At 37.5% G+C, this 14,504-nt stretch overlaps 3 protein-coding genes across 3 annotated transcripts; all 3 read left to right on the plus strand.

Annotated features, from left to right (window-relative positions):
• The first annotated feature begins 1,916 nt into the window (after positions 1-1,916).
• On the plus strand, positions 1,917-5,226 carry LOC108852002 (MADS-box protein AGL24). Its single transcript, XM_018625482.2, has 9 exons — positions 1,917-2,101; positions 2,298-2,507; positions 3,308-3,389; positions 3,610-3,665; positions 4,227-4,326; positions 4,423-4,464; positions 4,564-4,605; positions 4,696-4,832; positions 4,910-5,226. The coding sequence occupies exons 2-9, from the start codon at positions 2,326-2,328 to the stop codon at positions 4,926-4,928; spliced, it is 660 nt and encodes a 219-aa protein (XP_018480984.1). The 5' UTR covers positions 1,917-2,101; positions 2,298-2,325; the 3' UTR covers positions 4,929-5,226.
• A 1,280-nt stretch (positions 5,227-6,506) lies between these two features.
• Positions 6,507-10,617, plus strand: LOC108855280 (NADPH--cytochrome P450 reductase 1). Its single transcript, XM_018629055.2, has 17 exons — positions 6,507-6,960; positions 7,173-7,232; positions 7,316-7,392; positions 7,491-7,548; positions 7,629-7,712; positions 7,800-7,836; positions 7,993-8,062; positions 8,216-8,407; positions 8,502-8,594; positions 8,673-8,898; positions 8,996-9,079; positions 9,170-9,321; positions 9,411-9,507; positions 9,586-9,813; positions 9,904-10,026; positions 10,110-10,223; positions 10,311-10,617. The coding sequence occupies exons 1-17, from the start codon at positions 6,649-6,651 to the stop codon at positions 10,389-10,391; spliced, it is 2,088 nt and encodes a 695-aa protein (XP_018484557.1). The 5' UTR covers positions 6,507-6,648; the 3' UTR covers positions 10,392-10,617.
• Positions 10,618-11,381: 764 nt separating this feature from the next.
• On the plus strand, positions 11,382-14,349 carry LOC108848952 (geranylgeranyl transferase type-2 subunit alpha 1). The gene is made up of 8 exons (XM_018622422.2): positions 11,382-11,603; positions 11,701-11,863; positions 11,960-12,120; positions 12,199-12,303; positions 12,398-13,153; positions 13,234-13,411; positions 13,541-13,712; positions 13,806-14,349. Exons 1-8 carry the CDS (start codon positions 11,488-11,490, stop codon positions 14,192-14,194), a joined length of 2,040 nt encoding a protein of 679 aa, XP_018477924.2. The 5' UTR covers positions 11,382-11,487; the 3' UTR covers positions 14,195-14,349.
• The last annotated feature ends 155 nt before the right edge of the window (positions 14,350-14,504 follow it).

The raw sequence follows: 14,504 nt of genomic DNA on the forward strand, positions 1-14,504 counted from the left end.
CTGAAGTTTAGAAACATTGTACATCGGTATCGTGAACGTCATGCTCACAGGCCCAGCTTCCTTTGTGATATTACCTAACAACGTAAAGATAATTTTATCAGTAATACTCCCATCCTTCTCTGAGAGAGCAATAAGGAAATACTCTTTGTCTTAAGAGGTGTCACCATGAAATTCCTGAGAAAATGTCAGCTTGTAAGTGGAATCATGCAGCTAAGTTCACAGTTCACGACCGTAGTTTCTTCTGGAAATAACAAATGATGATTCAAAGGGGTGAAATAAGAAAATACCATAAACTGATACTCCTCCTCCTCCACTTCCTATGTTTAGGTCTTCATTAAGAGCTAAACGAATTTCCGGATTGCCAGAAAGATATCTCTTCTTTTGAATGGTTCCATCCACGTTCTATAAAGCGAAAAAACCATCAGAGCTCAGAGAATCATCAAAAGACATGTCTGAGCATTGATGAGTACAGGGGTGATAGATACCTACAAAGATAGGTGGCGCCCCTGCATTACCATCCTCCTTCCAGAACTTGACTTTACGGAAGAATGTCTATGTACTCTGCCTTTTTATTTGGAGTCTACTGATCGCCGATCGGTCTCGTGTCTTGTCTGTAGAGTGGTTCACGCACGTGTATACCAATTTCTGTCGTTATCGTAAAGCTTCTTAGCGAATCCGAAGGTTTACTGTCGGAATATGTTTTTGAGAATTTTATGATTATTTTTGTTGATGGGTTTTTTGGACATTAACATGGCCCAAATCAACTAATTTTTACAATTTTACTTTCACTGACGAAAAAAATAGAAGACTATTATAGCTTGTCAGTCTTATCTTTTTAGTGTAACCGGATCAGAGATCAACTTTATTTAGGGTTAGATAAATGGCTGACCTACAGAAAAAAAGAAAAGAAAATATTTAATGATGGTGGGATAAGCCGATAAGATATGAGAGATCTTATCAAATGTCGCATCTGGTGTGGATGAACGATGAAAAAGAAAATTAGATGGAAATATTTAATACACACCATTTATGTGAAAAATCGAAACCAACAAGGTTAGATATAAAATATCTATCTACTAATTACAAAATAACAAAAAAAAACACACACAAGAATCTGCTACAGTTAAGTTAGTATTCCTGATTAATCCATGAGTCATGGCGAAATACATTGATGAGTGAAAACAACTATGAACTGTTTTCAGCTTAATAAACCATTAGTTTTAGTCCCAAAATTCCAGAATTTTAAAACAGATACAATATATAATAATTTATGGGGTTTCAAATTGTAAAACAAAAAAAAAGTAATAAAATTTATGAAACATTTTTATCAAATTATAATAAGTATTTATATCCCATCAAATCTAAGGACTTGTATGCCTATGAGCGATGTATATAAAGACCACTAGATGAGAAACACAACAATAGCCGCCCAGTCGAGTTAGAACGCAACAAAAGTAGATTAACTGATGTTAAGATCACAACTAAAAAGCACACTGTAGTAGTCTCTAGCCTGCCAGGTCAGTAAGACAGAACACGAAATGTGTTTAGGTGTATTTATACATTTTGACTTTAAATGGTAACCAAAAGAATGAGTAAGAATGAGTAATTCCTCTTCATTCTTCAAATTTTACACCATTCATGTAGAATATTATTTTCCTAATATTCCTTCTCGTTTCCTTTTAATTTAAGGAATTATGGAATAAAAGTAATCATTAGAAAATCTGGCAAGGAACAAAAAGGAATAAGTATTCCTATTATTTTGTTCCTCTGCATTTCATTCATTTTTGTTCCTATTATTTCGTCACCAATTAGAGCCTAATGATTTTTTAATCTGGGAAACTGATGGAACACAAAATGTATGGTCCATTAATAAGTGAATCACTGTTTAGCTAAAAAAAAAAGCAGACTCGTCTTTCCAATCTTGAACACACAAACTCTCCGGTCACTATCTCTCTCTTTCTCTTCTTTTATGTTCAACTGATCTCTCTCTTTCCTCACACACACTACATTAGGGAATAAAGAAGTCTTTTTTATCTTGGAATTAATAAAGTAGGTTCTGGGATTGCAAAACCTAATCCAAGATCCTCCCACTCAAAGAAAGGTAACAGCTATGAATCTGTTTCTTCTCTCCTTAAGCTGAACATTTCATGGATTCTTCTAGTCTTGTTCTTTCGTTTACCTCTCTGGGTTTTTGGATCTGATCCCTCTCTCTCTCTAGGGTTTCCTGAGTATACTATATAAACTCTAGCTAACCATCGTCCCACTTTGTTTCTTGGTTTAAATGCTGCTATGGGTAGGCAAGATTCAAGATCAATAGTGAAGGAGATGGCGAGAGAAAAGAGAAGGATAAAGAAGATAGATAACATAACAGCGAGACAAGTTACTTTCTCTAAGAGAAGAAGGGGTATCTTCAAGAAAGCTGATGAACTTTCAGTTCTTTGTGATGCCGATGTTGCTCTCATCATCTTCTCCGCCACCGGCAAGCTCTTCGAGTTCTCTAGCTCAAGGTATCTCTACTTTCATGTTATAGATCTTCTTCTATTATTTTATTTCTTTCAATTTCTGTTTGTGTTATAGAGAAAATGGCTGGAGAGATGTTATTATGTCAAGATGCATAATTAGATGAGATTTTTGGTTATTTTTTACTTTGTAAATTAAATATCGGGCTTGGAGATATCATATACGTAATCAACTCGTGTCACCTCATAATTAGATAATATACTGAAGTAGGAAAAATAAAGATCTGACGACCTGAAATTATTGTACTTGCTCTCATCCCTTTTCCCTAATAAAAATATATATTATGATAATTATTATCTCAAACATTTTGTAACTACGTTGATATTTACTGAATATAAGCATGTATTATTTACTTTTTGTTAATTTTTTTCATTTAGACTTATGGCTTTTTTTTTGAAACAATTTAGACTTATGGCTAACTTTGTATAATCAATAGGAAGGTAGAACATAATAGTGTGATTGTGTACCCTATGCGAGCACGTGCATATATGGATACATGGTACTTACCACAATTAGAATGGATTTTTTCTCATTATTTTATGTATTACAAAAGTATCTTAACCACTTGTTTATTTTATTGTGAGAAGCATTATATCTGAGAATGTAGTCATCTAATAAATATCTTCTGCACATGTTATGACATGATGTCTACTTTTTATTTCCTTTTACTTTATGGGGACTACAGACATGCTTCCAGTGTATTCTTTAATTAACTAATTTCGCAAATTGCATATTTGGATAAAGGAAATGTTCATATGAAAGATGGATTGTTTATTGAAACGTGTAGGATGAGAGATATATTGGAAAGGTATAATCTTCATGCGAGTAACATCAACAAAGTGATGAGTCAACCTTCTCCATATCAACAGGTATTCTCACTATCATTCACTCTTTTTCTTTCATCAAATTATTTTCTCTTAATATTCTCCAATGTTCACTTGTTACGCGGGTTTCTTTGAATTGTTTGGTGTATATCCAGAATTAGCGATATAGAAAGGCACATGATATTATCATTAATCTCGAAGCATTTAATTACTTAGTTTCACATATCAGTACAGAACCTAAAAATGTTGATTTTGCATCTAGCAGGATTGTAACCTCTCCCGACTAAGTCAGGAAGTCGAAGACAAAACCAAGCAGCTAAGGTATAGCATCATTTATATGTTTTGCAACTTTACATGTGTAGATGATGTGTGATTGTTACATATAGGTTTTAGAATCTATTTCATCTAAAAACGAAGTCATTTCATTTCCTGTGTAGATTCCTCGATGTTTTCTTAATAAATTTTAAGAATAATTTCTTGAGTTCAGAAGAGTTTGATAGTTTGCAAATGTGACTCATTATTCTCACATTTATTAAAATATTTGTAGCTATCAACATCTAGTATAGGTGGATAAAACATTTGTTTGATAAGACATTATGCGCCGATATCTGGTTGGGTAATTTTTTGAATGAGGCCAACGAACTCTACAAAGATCTTTGGGTCGAGATCACCACAAAAGCAACCGTAATAGTTTAGGCGTTCTTAGATATTATAAGACATTAGTTTGTGTTCTTCGTATCCAATGTGAGGTTCTTTTTAATAGAACATCACCATTATTATTAGTGTATGCGCATTATGTGTGATGCGGGTCTAAATTTTCTCCTGGAATTGAATATATAAAGACAAATGATTACTAGATATGTTGTATTCTAACGTAAACAGAAAACTGAGAGGAGAGGATCTTGAAGGATTGAACTTAGAAGAGTTGCAGCGGCTGGAGAAACTGCTTGAATCCGGACTCAGCCGTGTGTCTGAGAAAAAGGTTCATTACTAGATATAGACTAATAGCATGCTTGTTTTCTTAACGTGGCATATATATACAAAATGTGACATTGTTGTTGTTGTTGTTGTTAACTAGGGAGAATTTTTGATGAGCCAGATTTCTTCACTTGAGAAACGGGTTAGTAATGTACACTTCGTATTATGGACAATATACTGATTAACTAAGCAGCTATATATAATTTATGCACATATTAACAAGTGGCGTAAATTCATGCAGGGATCAGAGTTGGTAGATGAGAATAAGAGACTGAGGGAGAGAGTATGGCTTTGTACCTATTGTAGCGATCATTTAATAGTTTTAAAAGTAATACAAATAAGTTAACTCGTGAATTTAATAAAAAAATATTAGGTAGTGACGTTGGAAATGGCTAAAACGATGGCGTTAAAGGAGGCTGTGGAGACAGAGTCGGCGACCACAAATGTGTCAAGCTATGAGAGTGGAGCTCCCCCAGAAGATGACTTCTCCGACACTTCCCTTAAGCTCGGGTATAATTGGTTCCAGTGTAAATACATTTTTAAGGGTGGATGTTACTGATGTTGTGGATCTTTTTGTTTTGGTTAAGGCTTCCATCTTGGGAATGATACGGCGAGAGAAGAGTGCATGCAGAGAGAGTTGGTTTCGATGGGATGAAACAAATTTCAAGTCTTTCTTTTATCCTTTGAATAAATGTTGAAAAGAAATTGAGATGGGAAGAGTGAGTTCTCATTGCATTGTGGAGACTGTGAACAGGGTTCTCACATCGTGTTAGTGTCTTTTTTTTCCGTTTTAAAACTGTTTTGCACCGAAGAAAAATCATTCGACCCAATGTTGTCTTCATGTCTTGTATTCTTTATCGTCAACTCTTATCTATTTTCCTTTACTAGTACTTTATAACTTTCATAGTGTTAGAGCAACTTCATCCCTAAAAAAAAAAAAAAGTTTCCAAACAAACATGAAGCAGAGATGTGACTTTGGAGGTGGCAAAGCGGAGAAACTAGCGCTAGCTAAATACCGCCAGGTAATTTGGCAAGAAAAGGTTTCAAACTCACAGCTCACAGATGAGGAGCTAAGAAACAAAGGTCGTTGCTCGTTGACACCGGAAGAGATTTGTTTTACTGCTCTCAGCTTTGGGTTTCACTAAAAACACCCGTCTCTATCTAGCTTCGCACCAGGTGTACGGAGGCGAAGCGAGAATCTCCACCCTGCCTAGATTCTTCCCGGTGTTGGAAAACAAGAATAGCCTAGCCTCTGCCGAGGAACTAGGGGAGAGCTTCTGTAGTGGATTATGACGTGAGTATGAAGAGCGATATCTTCATCTCTGCGTCTCCCGGGAATTATGCACAAAGCATTACTGGCGCGTAGAGCGTACTTGAATCTCAGGACCATAAATCCGAACATTATACTGTTGGGGCAGGTTTTAGTGAACAAGAGCTTAGGTTTGTCTGAGTTTGAAGGAGCAGTTTTGAATGGGCTACAAGAACAGGCAAGGCCAGCTTCGTTTAAGAAAACAGAAACGGGTCTATTTACACTTATCCAGCCAGCTCCTGATTGTATGTGTAAAGTAGCTTAAGCTTTCCTCTGATTGTCCACAATCTTTACCGATTCTTTTGTCTTTTTATCATATAAATTTTATATTACATCCCATAAATTATAAAAGTGGTATTTTATGGAAGAGAATCATTTTTTTTTGTTTAAAGCAGAAAAGGAATTTACTTTTGAGATTTTTGACTAGTCTTGCAGATTTGATCCTACAGATTTGATTCAGGTTGACAAATTTTCAAAATGTTCAGTTTGTAATTGGTTTATTCTTTTTCTTTTAAACAAACATTAAACCAAACTAAAATTAATTAAAACTATCGAAAATTTAAATCAATTAAAACTGAAAACTGAAAACTTATATGTTAAAAAATCAGTAGTTCTACAAACCGAACTAACTAAATATAAACACAAATCAAATTAAACCGAACCGAATTTGTTTTTTGGTAGAATTCGCATAATTATAAATTTATAAGCAAATCTTACCCAGACCGAACAAACCGAACGTGCGGGATTAGTCTTAACAATCATAATCAAAAGAAACCGAACCAAACTACCCGAAGGAACCAAACCCCACATGCCTTTTGAGTTTTGACATAATAATGTAGAAAGAGAAGAAGCAAGAAGAAAAGAGTTACGAAAAGGACAAGGACCCACTCAGATTCAATAATCGCCGTTAAAATTCAGTTGCCCGTCTCTACCGTCATCTCCCCTTCCCTCGATCTCTCCCCAATCCTCCATCCTCGGAGAGAGATCCCAATCTTCCTTCCTCTAGAAAAAACAAAGATGAGCTCTACTCTGTATGCCTCTGATTTGTTTAAGCAGCTCAGGTCAGTTCTGGGTCCTTATCTAGGCGACTCCGTGTCGGACGACGTCGTCCTCGCGATCACGACCACGTCCTTGGCGCTGGTAGTTGGATTCGTGGTGTTGTTATGGAGGAAAACGACGTCGGATCGGGGGCAGGAGCTGAAGCCTTTGGTGATCCCCAAGTCCCTCATGGCTAAGGACGAGGATGATGACGTGGATTTGGGATCTGGGAAGACTAGAGTCTCTATCTTCTTTGGTACTCAGACTGGAACAGCTGAGGGATTCGCTAAGGTGACTATTTTGTGCGCTAATAAAGCTGTGATTTTTTATGGTTATGTTGTTGACTCATTAGCTCTAGATGTTGGATGTGGCTTTCTTGTCATATGTGTAGGGTTTAATCTAGATCTTGTTGAGAGTTTTCAGTTTGAGACATGAGATTGTGATTCAAAGGTTTAGTCTTTATGAGTTGGGTCATTTCAGAGCGTTTTCATTTTTTTGTATAGGCTTTAGCTGAAGAAATCAAAGCGAGGTATGAGAAAGCTGCAGTCAAAGTCATTGACTTGGTATGATCTACTTGCACTCACATCCTGAAAGACGCTACTTTTAATTACTTTGAGTTGATTTGGTTTAACATGGTTTTAATTAGGATGACTATGCTGCCGATGATGACCAATATGAAGAGAAGTTGAAGAAGGAGACTTTGGCCTTCTTTTGTGTTGCTACGTAAGGCATATTTGAATCTGAATGTGACATCTTTTGCTATATACTACCCCTTCATGAGTTTGTTGGATTAAATCTTTTTTTTTTGATAACGTGTGTAGTTATGGAGATGGAGAGCCTACTGACAATGCTGCCAGATTTTACAAATGGTTTACCGAGGTTTTTACCCTTCTTCTCAGATTTGATGTTCTGTTCGTAGCTTTTTCCGGGGCTCAATGTTTTGTGTTCCATGTTCCCAGGGAAATGAAGGGGATGTAAGGTTTCAACAACTAACATATGGTGTGTTTGCTCTTGGTAATCGCCAATATGAACATTTTAATAAGGTAGTTTGTTAAGAAAAATGTATCTGCTTCTAGCTTTATGGATTTTCTTCCGACCTTAACTGATGGTAATTGGATGTGGTGAAACAGATTGGGATAGTTCTTGATGAAGAGCTCTCTAAGAAAGGTATATGAGTATGTTTACATAATTTCAGCTCTTATCTAATGCTAGTTATTGGAAAGAGACCGTAGGACATGTTAAGTGAAATTAAGCTATGATGTTTATGGATGTTTTCTACTTTCCTGTGTGGTAATGTAATTGTTTTCGTCACATTCACTGCAGGTGCAAAGCGTCTTATTGAAGTTGGTCTAGGAGATGATGATCAGAGCATTGAGGATGATTTTAATGCCTGGTTCGTCTCTGATTCTCTGTCTTTGTGTTTTCTACTTTGAAAGATTAGTATAGAATAGGAAGGTTCAGAGTTGGCTTGATCAGTTGTGTTTCAAGTGAGGGATTATTTCACCTTTTCGCTGTATTATTAATATTTTTTTGGGATGGTTTGCAGGAAAGAATCGCTGTGGCCTGAGCTTGACAAGCTCCTGAGAGACGAGGATGATAAAAGTGTGGTAACTCCTTATACAGCTGTTATTCCTGAATACCGGCTGGTGATTCATGATCCTAGTTTTGCATCTGAGAAACCAATGGACTTGAATGTTGCCAACGGAAATTCTGCTATTGACATTCATCATCCCTGCAGGTATATGAAGATCCGTGTAATGAATACTGGAACACAGTGTTACTTTTTTTTTTTCTGGTTGCATTCTAAAAATTTGTTTCTTTTTGGAGAACAGAGCTAATGTTGCTGTGCAGAAAGAGCTTCACACACCAGAATCTGATCGGTCTTGTATCCATCTCGAGTTCGACATATCTGGCACTGGTATCACGTAAGTATCTAAACACTGATCTGATGTTTTAGTCAACGGGAGATCGTCATGCTAACATTGATGGTATTTTCTTTACAGATATGAAACAGGAGACCATGTAGGAGTATATGCTGAGAATCATGCTGAAATAGTTGAGGAAGCTGGGAAATTGCTTGGCCACTCTCTAGATTTAGTGTTTTCCATACATACTGATAAGGAAGATGGCTCACCACGGGGAAGCTCGATGCCTCCTCCCTTCCCTGGTCCATGCACACTTGGTACTGCTTTGGCAAAATACGCAGACCTTTTGAGCCCTCCTCGCAAGGTTATCTTGTATTCTTTTTTGAGATCAGCGTCACATAGCTTTTGATTTTTTTTTTCCTGGTTTTCCTAAATATTAAACTTGTTTCTTCTGGTTTCAGTCTGCGCTAGTTGCCTTGGCGGCCTATGCCACTGAACCAAGCGAAGCCAAGAAACTTAAACACCTGACATCACCTGATGGAAAGGTTCTGAATCACTCACTGGTGTATCTATTGTTCACTTAAGTGTTTAAGTTCTCGTGAGTTAACATCCTCAGAGTTCTTCTTTGGCTGTAGGATGAATACTCGCAATGGATTGTTGCAAGTCAGAGAAGTCTTTTAGAGGTGATGGCTGCATTTCCCTCTGCAAAAGCTCCACTAGGTGTATTTTTTGCTGCAATAGCTCCTCGTCTACAACCTCGTTACTACTCCATCTCATCTTCGCCGAGGTGGTTATTTTTTTTTTTTTTTTTTTTTGAAAATACCAGTTGTTGGCAGAGGGAAAACTAGTCTTGAGCTTCTCTGTCGTCTAATACAGGTTGGCGCCAAATAGAGTCCATGTTACATGTGCACTAGTGTACGGTCCGACTCCTACTGGTAGAATCCACAAGGGGTTGTGTTCGACGTGGATGAAGGTAATTCTCACCCTCATATTTGTCACTATCTTTCGGTTCTCGCTTTTTTTTGGTATTAATAGCTTTGAAAAAAATCAGAATGCAGTTCCTGCGGAGAAAAGTCGTGAATGCAGTGGAGCGCCAATATTTATTCGTGCATCTAATTTCAAACTACCATCCAACCCTTCAATTCCAATCGTTATGGTGGGACCTGGGACTGGGCTGGCTCCTTTTAGAGGGTTTCTGCAGGAAAGGATGGCACTAAAAGAAGATGGAGTCGAACTAGGTCCATCTTTGCTCTTCTTTGGGTGTAGAAACAGACGGATGGTGAGACTGACTTTTTTACTACTGATGCATCTTTTTTTCATCAGAATTGTCAATGTGTTGAGATGCTGCTGCTACATGTATGACTTGCAGGACTTTATTTACGAGGATGAACTCAATAGTTTTGTTGATCAAGGGGTGATCTCTGAGCTCATCGTGGCATTCTCTCGTGAGGGAGCACAGAAGGAGTATGTTCAACATAAGATGATAGAGAAGGTAAGGCATATAGCATCAGGCTTTGGGAAAAGGGAAATGTAAAGTAATCATGTTTCTCTTTTTGCATTTGATTTTGTGTTCAGGCTGCGCAAGTGTGGAACCTAATAAAAGAAAAAGGTTATCTCTATGTATGTGGTGATGCTAAGGGCATGGCGAGAGATGTCCACAGGACTCTACACACCATTGTTCAGGAGCAGGTAATGGAATGAGCATTGTGAAACAATGTATTTTGTCTTGTTGGATGATTGGTACCAACTATGTATTTTGTCTTTACAATTTTACAGGAAGGTGCGAGTTCGTCAGAGGCAGAGGCTATAGTTAAGAAACTTCAAACTGAAGGAAGATACCTCAGAGATGTCTGGTGATTAATGATGTTCCTAGTTGGGAATCTCAGCTTCTTGTTTTTGAGCTTTCTTAATGCGAAGGCTGTTTTTAACATTTAGATATTGACTTTTTTTCATTTTCCTTTTATCTTATTATAGTCCAAACATATAAAAGGTTTGTGTAAGTGTCTTTGTAAGGAACAAAATTATAAGAGAGACAAAAAACTATACAGTCCAATAAATCTTGAGTGAGAAGGTTTTCTTTATATTTTCTAATAGACATCATAAATGGCACATGAGTATAACACATTTTATTGATAGGCTTCCACAACAATTGGACAATCAACATTACACACCAGGATTCTTAGGTTTGTGGGAAGCTTCTGATTACACACCAGGATTCTTAGGTTTGTGGGAAGCTTCTGATATCATAGGTTTCTCTGCACCTTGTTCCATGGGTCAACCACTTTCCTTGACCTCACAAGGAATGTAGCCAAAATGAAAACAAAGACATAAGCATTATCTACAAAGGGTATTGCAGAAGAAACAAGCACCTGGTGAACAGATGGTGGAAACTGCGTTCCTGGAGTGGTCATTTGATAACACTAGGAGATGAGACGTATTGTTGTTGCTCACAAGTCTTGTATGTTATTTGAGAAATCGCAGTATCTAAATGTAGTTCAGTATATTATGTGATCAAACCAAATAAATCAAAAAACCTATTAATTCAGATATAACTTATATATAATATTTATTAATTCAATATCCTAAATATCATTATAATTATTATATATTAAATACTTTTAAAAGATAATAGTGTATATATCAGTAGAATAGGTTAATGTTTATTAATTTTTTAAAATATTATATAAATATATAGATATCGAAATATAATTTTAAATAATAATATTAGTTAAACTAATGTTGACTTATCCAAAAATTATGAAAAATATCAGAAGTAATAAAATTAACTAAAATCAAGGAGAAGGTTAAACAAATTCAGTATATAGATAGACTAGGTTGAAATCGTGTAACCAGACCGAATAAACTCTCTCTCGTCTCTCGTCTCTCGTCTCTCGTCTCTCGTCTCTCGTCTCTCGTCTCTCGTCTCTGGTCTCTCGTCAACGGCGGAGAGAAAATGCACGGTCGTCCAAGGAAGGTTTACAAGCCGGAAGAGGAAGCAGCCTCCGCTGCTAAAGCCGTTAAGTTCCGATCTCTCCAGTCTCAGTTCCTGTCCAACCACCATAACAAAATGTACAAACTTTTTTTCTCTCTTACTGATCGGATTAGTTACTCTTATATCCTACACATTTTTCTGTTGCTTTCCTGAACCTTTTGGGATTGTGTGTAGTTATACCAAGGAAGCTATTGACTTGAGCACGAAGCTCTTAGAGATCAACCCGGAGGCGTACACTGCGTGGAACTACCGTAAGCTCGCCGTTGAAGATACCCTTTCACGACAAGAGTCCGATCCAGACTTGGTCAAGTCAGTTCTCGATGAAGAGCTTAAAGTGGTGAGCTTTGATCTGTCCATTGATGTAAAGGTTTGGTCTTTATGAAAGTAGCTAGTGCTCACTGATTGCTTGCTGTGGACTCTGTTCTCAATTCAGGTAGAAAGTTCTTTGAAGCAGAACGTCAAGTCATACGGTGCTTGGCATCATCGTAAGTGGGTTTTGAGTAAAGGTCATTCCTCCGTAGGGAACGAGTTACGACTTTTGAATGAGTTCCAGACCCTTGATTCCAGGAACTTTCACGCTTGGAACTATCGCAGGTGAAAATTTGTGGGAATGGCTACGTTATGTCCCATCAAGATTTTTGCTTATTCATGTGTTGTTTGTTCCTTTACCAGGTTCGTTGTGGAGCTAACCAATAGGTCAAAACATGATGAGTTGAAGTATACAGAGTTTATGATCGGTAACAATATCAGCAACTATTCTGCTTGGCATAATCGTAGGTAGGTGTACGCATGATATTATTTACTTAAATTTCTGATTTTTTTATGGTGATTTACATGTTTAGTTATACACTATATCTCTTTGATTCTGCAGTGTGCTTCTTTCAAGTTTGCTTGAAAGAAAGGCTGACGGGTTCATGCCAAGTCAAAAGATTCCTGAAGAATATGAACTTGTGCATAATGCTATCTTTACAGACGAAGACGTCCAAAGTGGGTGGTTTTATCATCTTTGGCTTCTTGATCAAACTGTTAATGTGGAGACCCCTCTTCTCATTTCCTCATGGCCTCCACATGGTTCCCGTATCAATCTATCTAGAGCTGGGTGCTTAAACGACTCTTCTTCTTCTTCTAAGCTCACTACTTTTCCACTGATTCTTTACTTTGACCAAGCTGTTGGTGGAGTAAGCTCTTCTACTGTTGCGATTGATTCTGAACTGAAAGGAATTGAGGACCTTGTTTGGGAGCCAGTTTCGAATAAAAACTCACAGGTGTCTTGTGTATGGGTTGCTCGTCTTAAATATATGAGTTCAGAACCTTGCTTCTTCCCCAAGGAATACAAAGTGAAGGTCAGAATTGGGAACTCTCCAGGAATTGTTTCTTCCAGAGGATTCAACTTCAGCGTTCCTTATGAGTTCGTCTTCACAGCGCGTGTTGAAGACACCGTCCAAGAAGAGCCGCGAGAAGTGATTGTTTCATGGACGGATGGTTTTGATATTTGGGATGCACAGTCAGAGGATTTGAAAAATCTCGTCAACTTGGATCAACTAAATGGTCAGATGGATTTTAAATGGCGTCAGGAAGCTATAGCGGAAGAGATTGACTTGTTTCGTACATTGCCTGACAGTAACAGGTAATCCTATTTACTTTCTTGCTTTGATGGGAGAGATAGAGTGTAATCTTGAACTCTGTGTTCTCTTTTTTTATGTTTAGCAAAATTGGAAAGCTTACTATTGCAAGGCTTTTGATGGCTAAAGCTACGATGTCAGAGAATGATGTTAAAGGTGTTCACTATGAAGAAATCCTCAAACTGTATAATGATCTAATGGCGCTGGACTCTACGCACTATCATTACTACAAGGATGAGCACAGCGTAGCTTTACTCCGCAAGGTACTTAAGTCTTCTTTTTTAACTGTGAATCACAAGTTGAGATTCAGCTCTTCTATTGTTTTGCTTTTAGATGTTTAAAGTTCTATTTCATCATATGCATACTACTCATTAAAGAGAATGATCATGCAGGTGACTTCAAGCACTGAATCTTTGTCAAGACACCTTTTTCGATACAGCGATATGAACAATTCTGTATGTCTGCGGCTGAATAACTCATCGCTGTCTCGGATAGCCTCTGTCGAGAAGTTGCTGTTTGTCCAAATGTTAGATCTCAGTCACAATGAGCTTCACTCAACTGAAGGTAAGTTTCTCAAAATGTCATGTGCTTACACGCTTATGTACTTGATTTGAACCGTTGCATCTGTGATTAAAATGGTGTGTATGTGTGTCACAGGGTTGGAGGCGATGCAACTTCTCTCTTGCCTTAATCTGAGTCACAACAGAATCCGGAGTTTTTCAGCACTGGACTCTCTAAGACATTTGAAACAGCTGAGAGTGTTGGATGTTTCACACAACCACATAGGCGAGCACTCGGTTGACACAACGAGGTACCTTTGTTCTTCACCGCTCTCTAATTCGGAGTGGAGTCAAGATGAAGTTGGAAGACGGATGACGCCTAGTCTGGTCACCAAATACTGGGATGCGTATTTTGTGTTGAGAGATTTGAATCTGAAACAGTTGGATATAGCAGGCAACGTAGTTGCAGGGGAGGAGTTCAGCTCCTTTGTACCACAGGTTGTGCCAACGCTTGTATGGCTCAATGGCCATAAACTTAGGAGTTAGATCATAGGCCAAGATTTTTTTTTTACTTTAGTTTATTAGATCATCGACTCTCAAAAGCTATTTGGATTCTCTTGATGATACTTGTTTTGTGGTTTTTTTCTCAGCAGTCTTGTTATATGACCTTGTTATAATGATTCTGCACCCTTTATTTACCACATTTTGATAGCATACAATTTGCATTACAGCAGATTCAAGTATCATGCAACATCTGCAACCGCATGAAACCAAATCTCACAATCTTAATTCATCGTCTTGCAAGTTGCGCTCAAAGTCGGATCACTAGAAACATACAAGCAAAAATTTAAAAAAA

This window comes from Raphanus sativus, chromosome 4 (assembly GCF_000801105.2).
Source record: "Raphanus sativus cultivar WK10039 chromosome 4, ASM80110v3, whole genome shotgun sequence".
Classification (NCBI taxonomy): domain Eukaryota; kingdom Viridiplantae; phylum Streptophyta; class Magnoliopsida; order Brassicales; family Brassicaceae; genus Raphanus; species Raphanus sativus.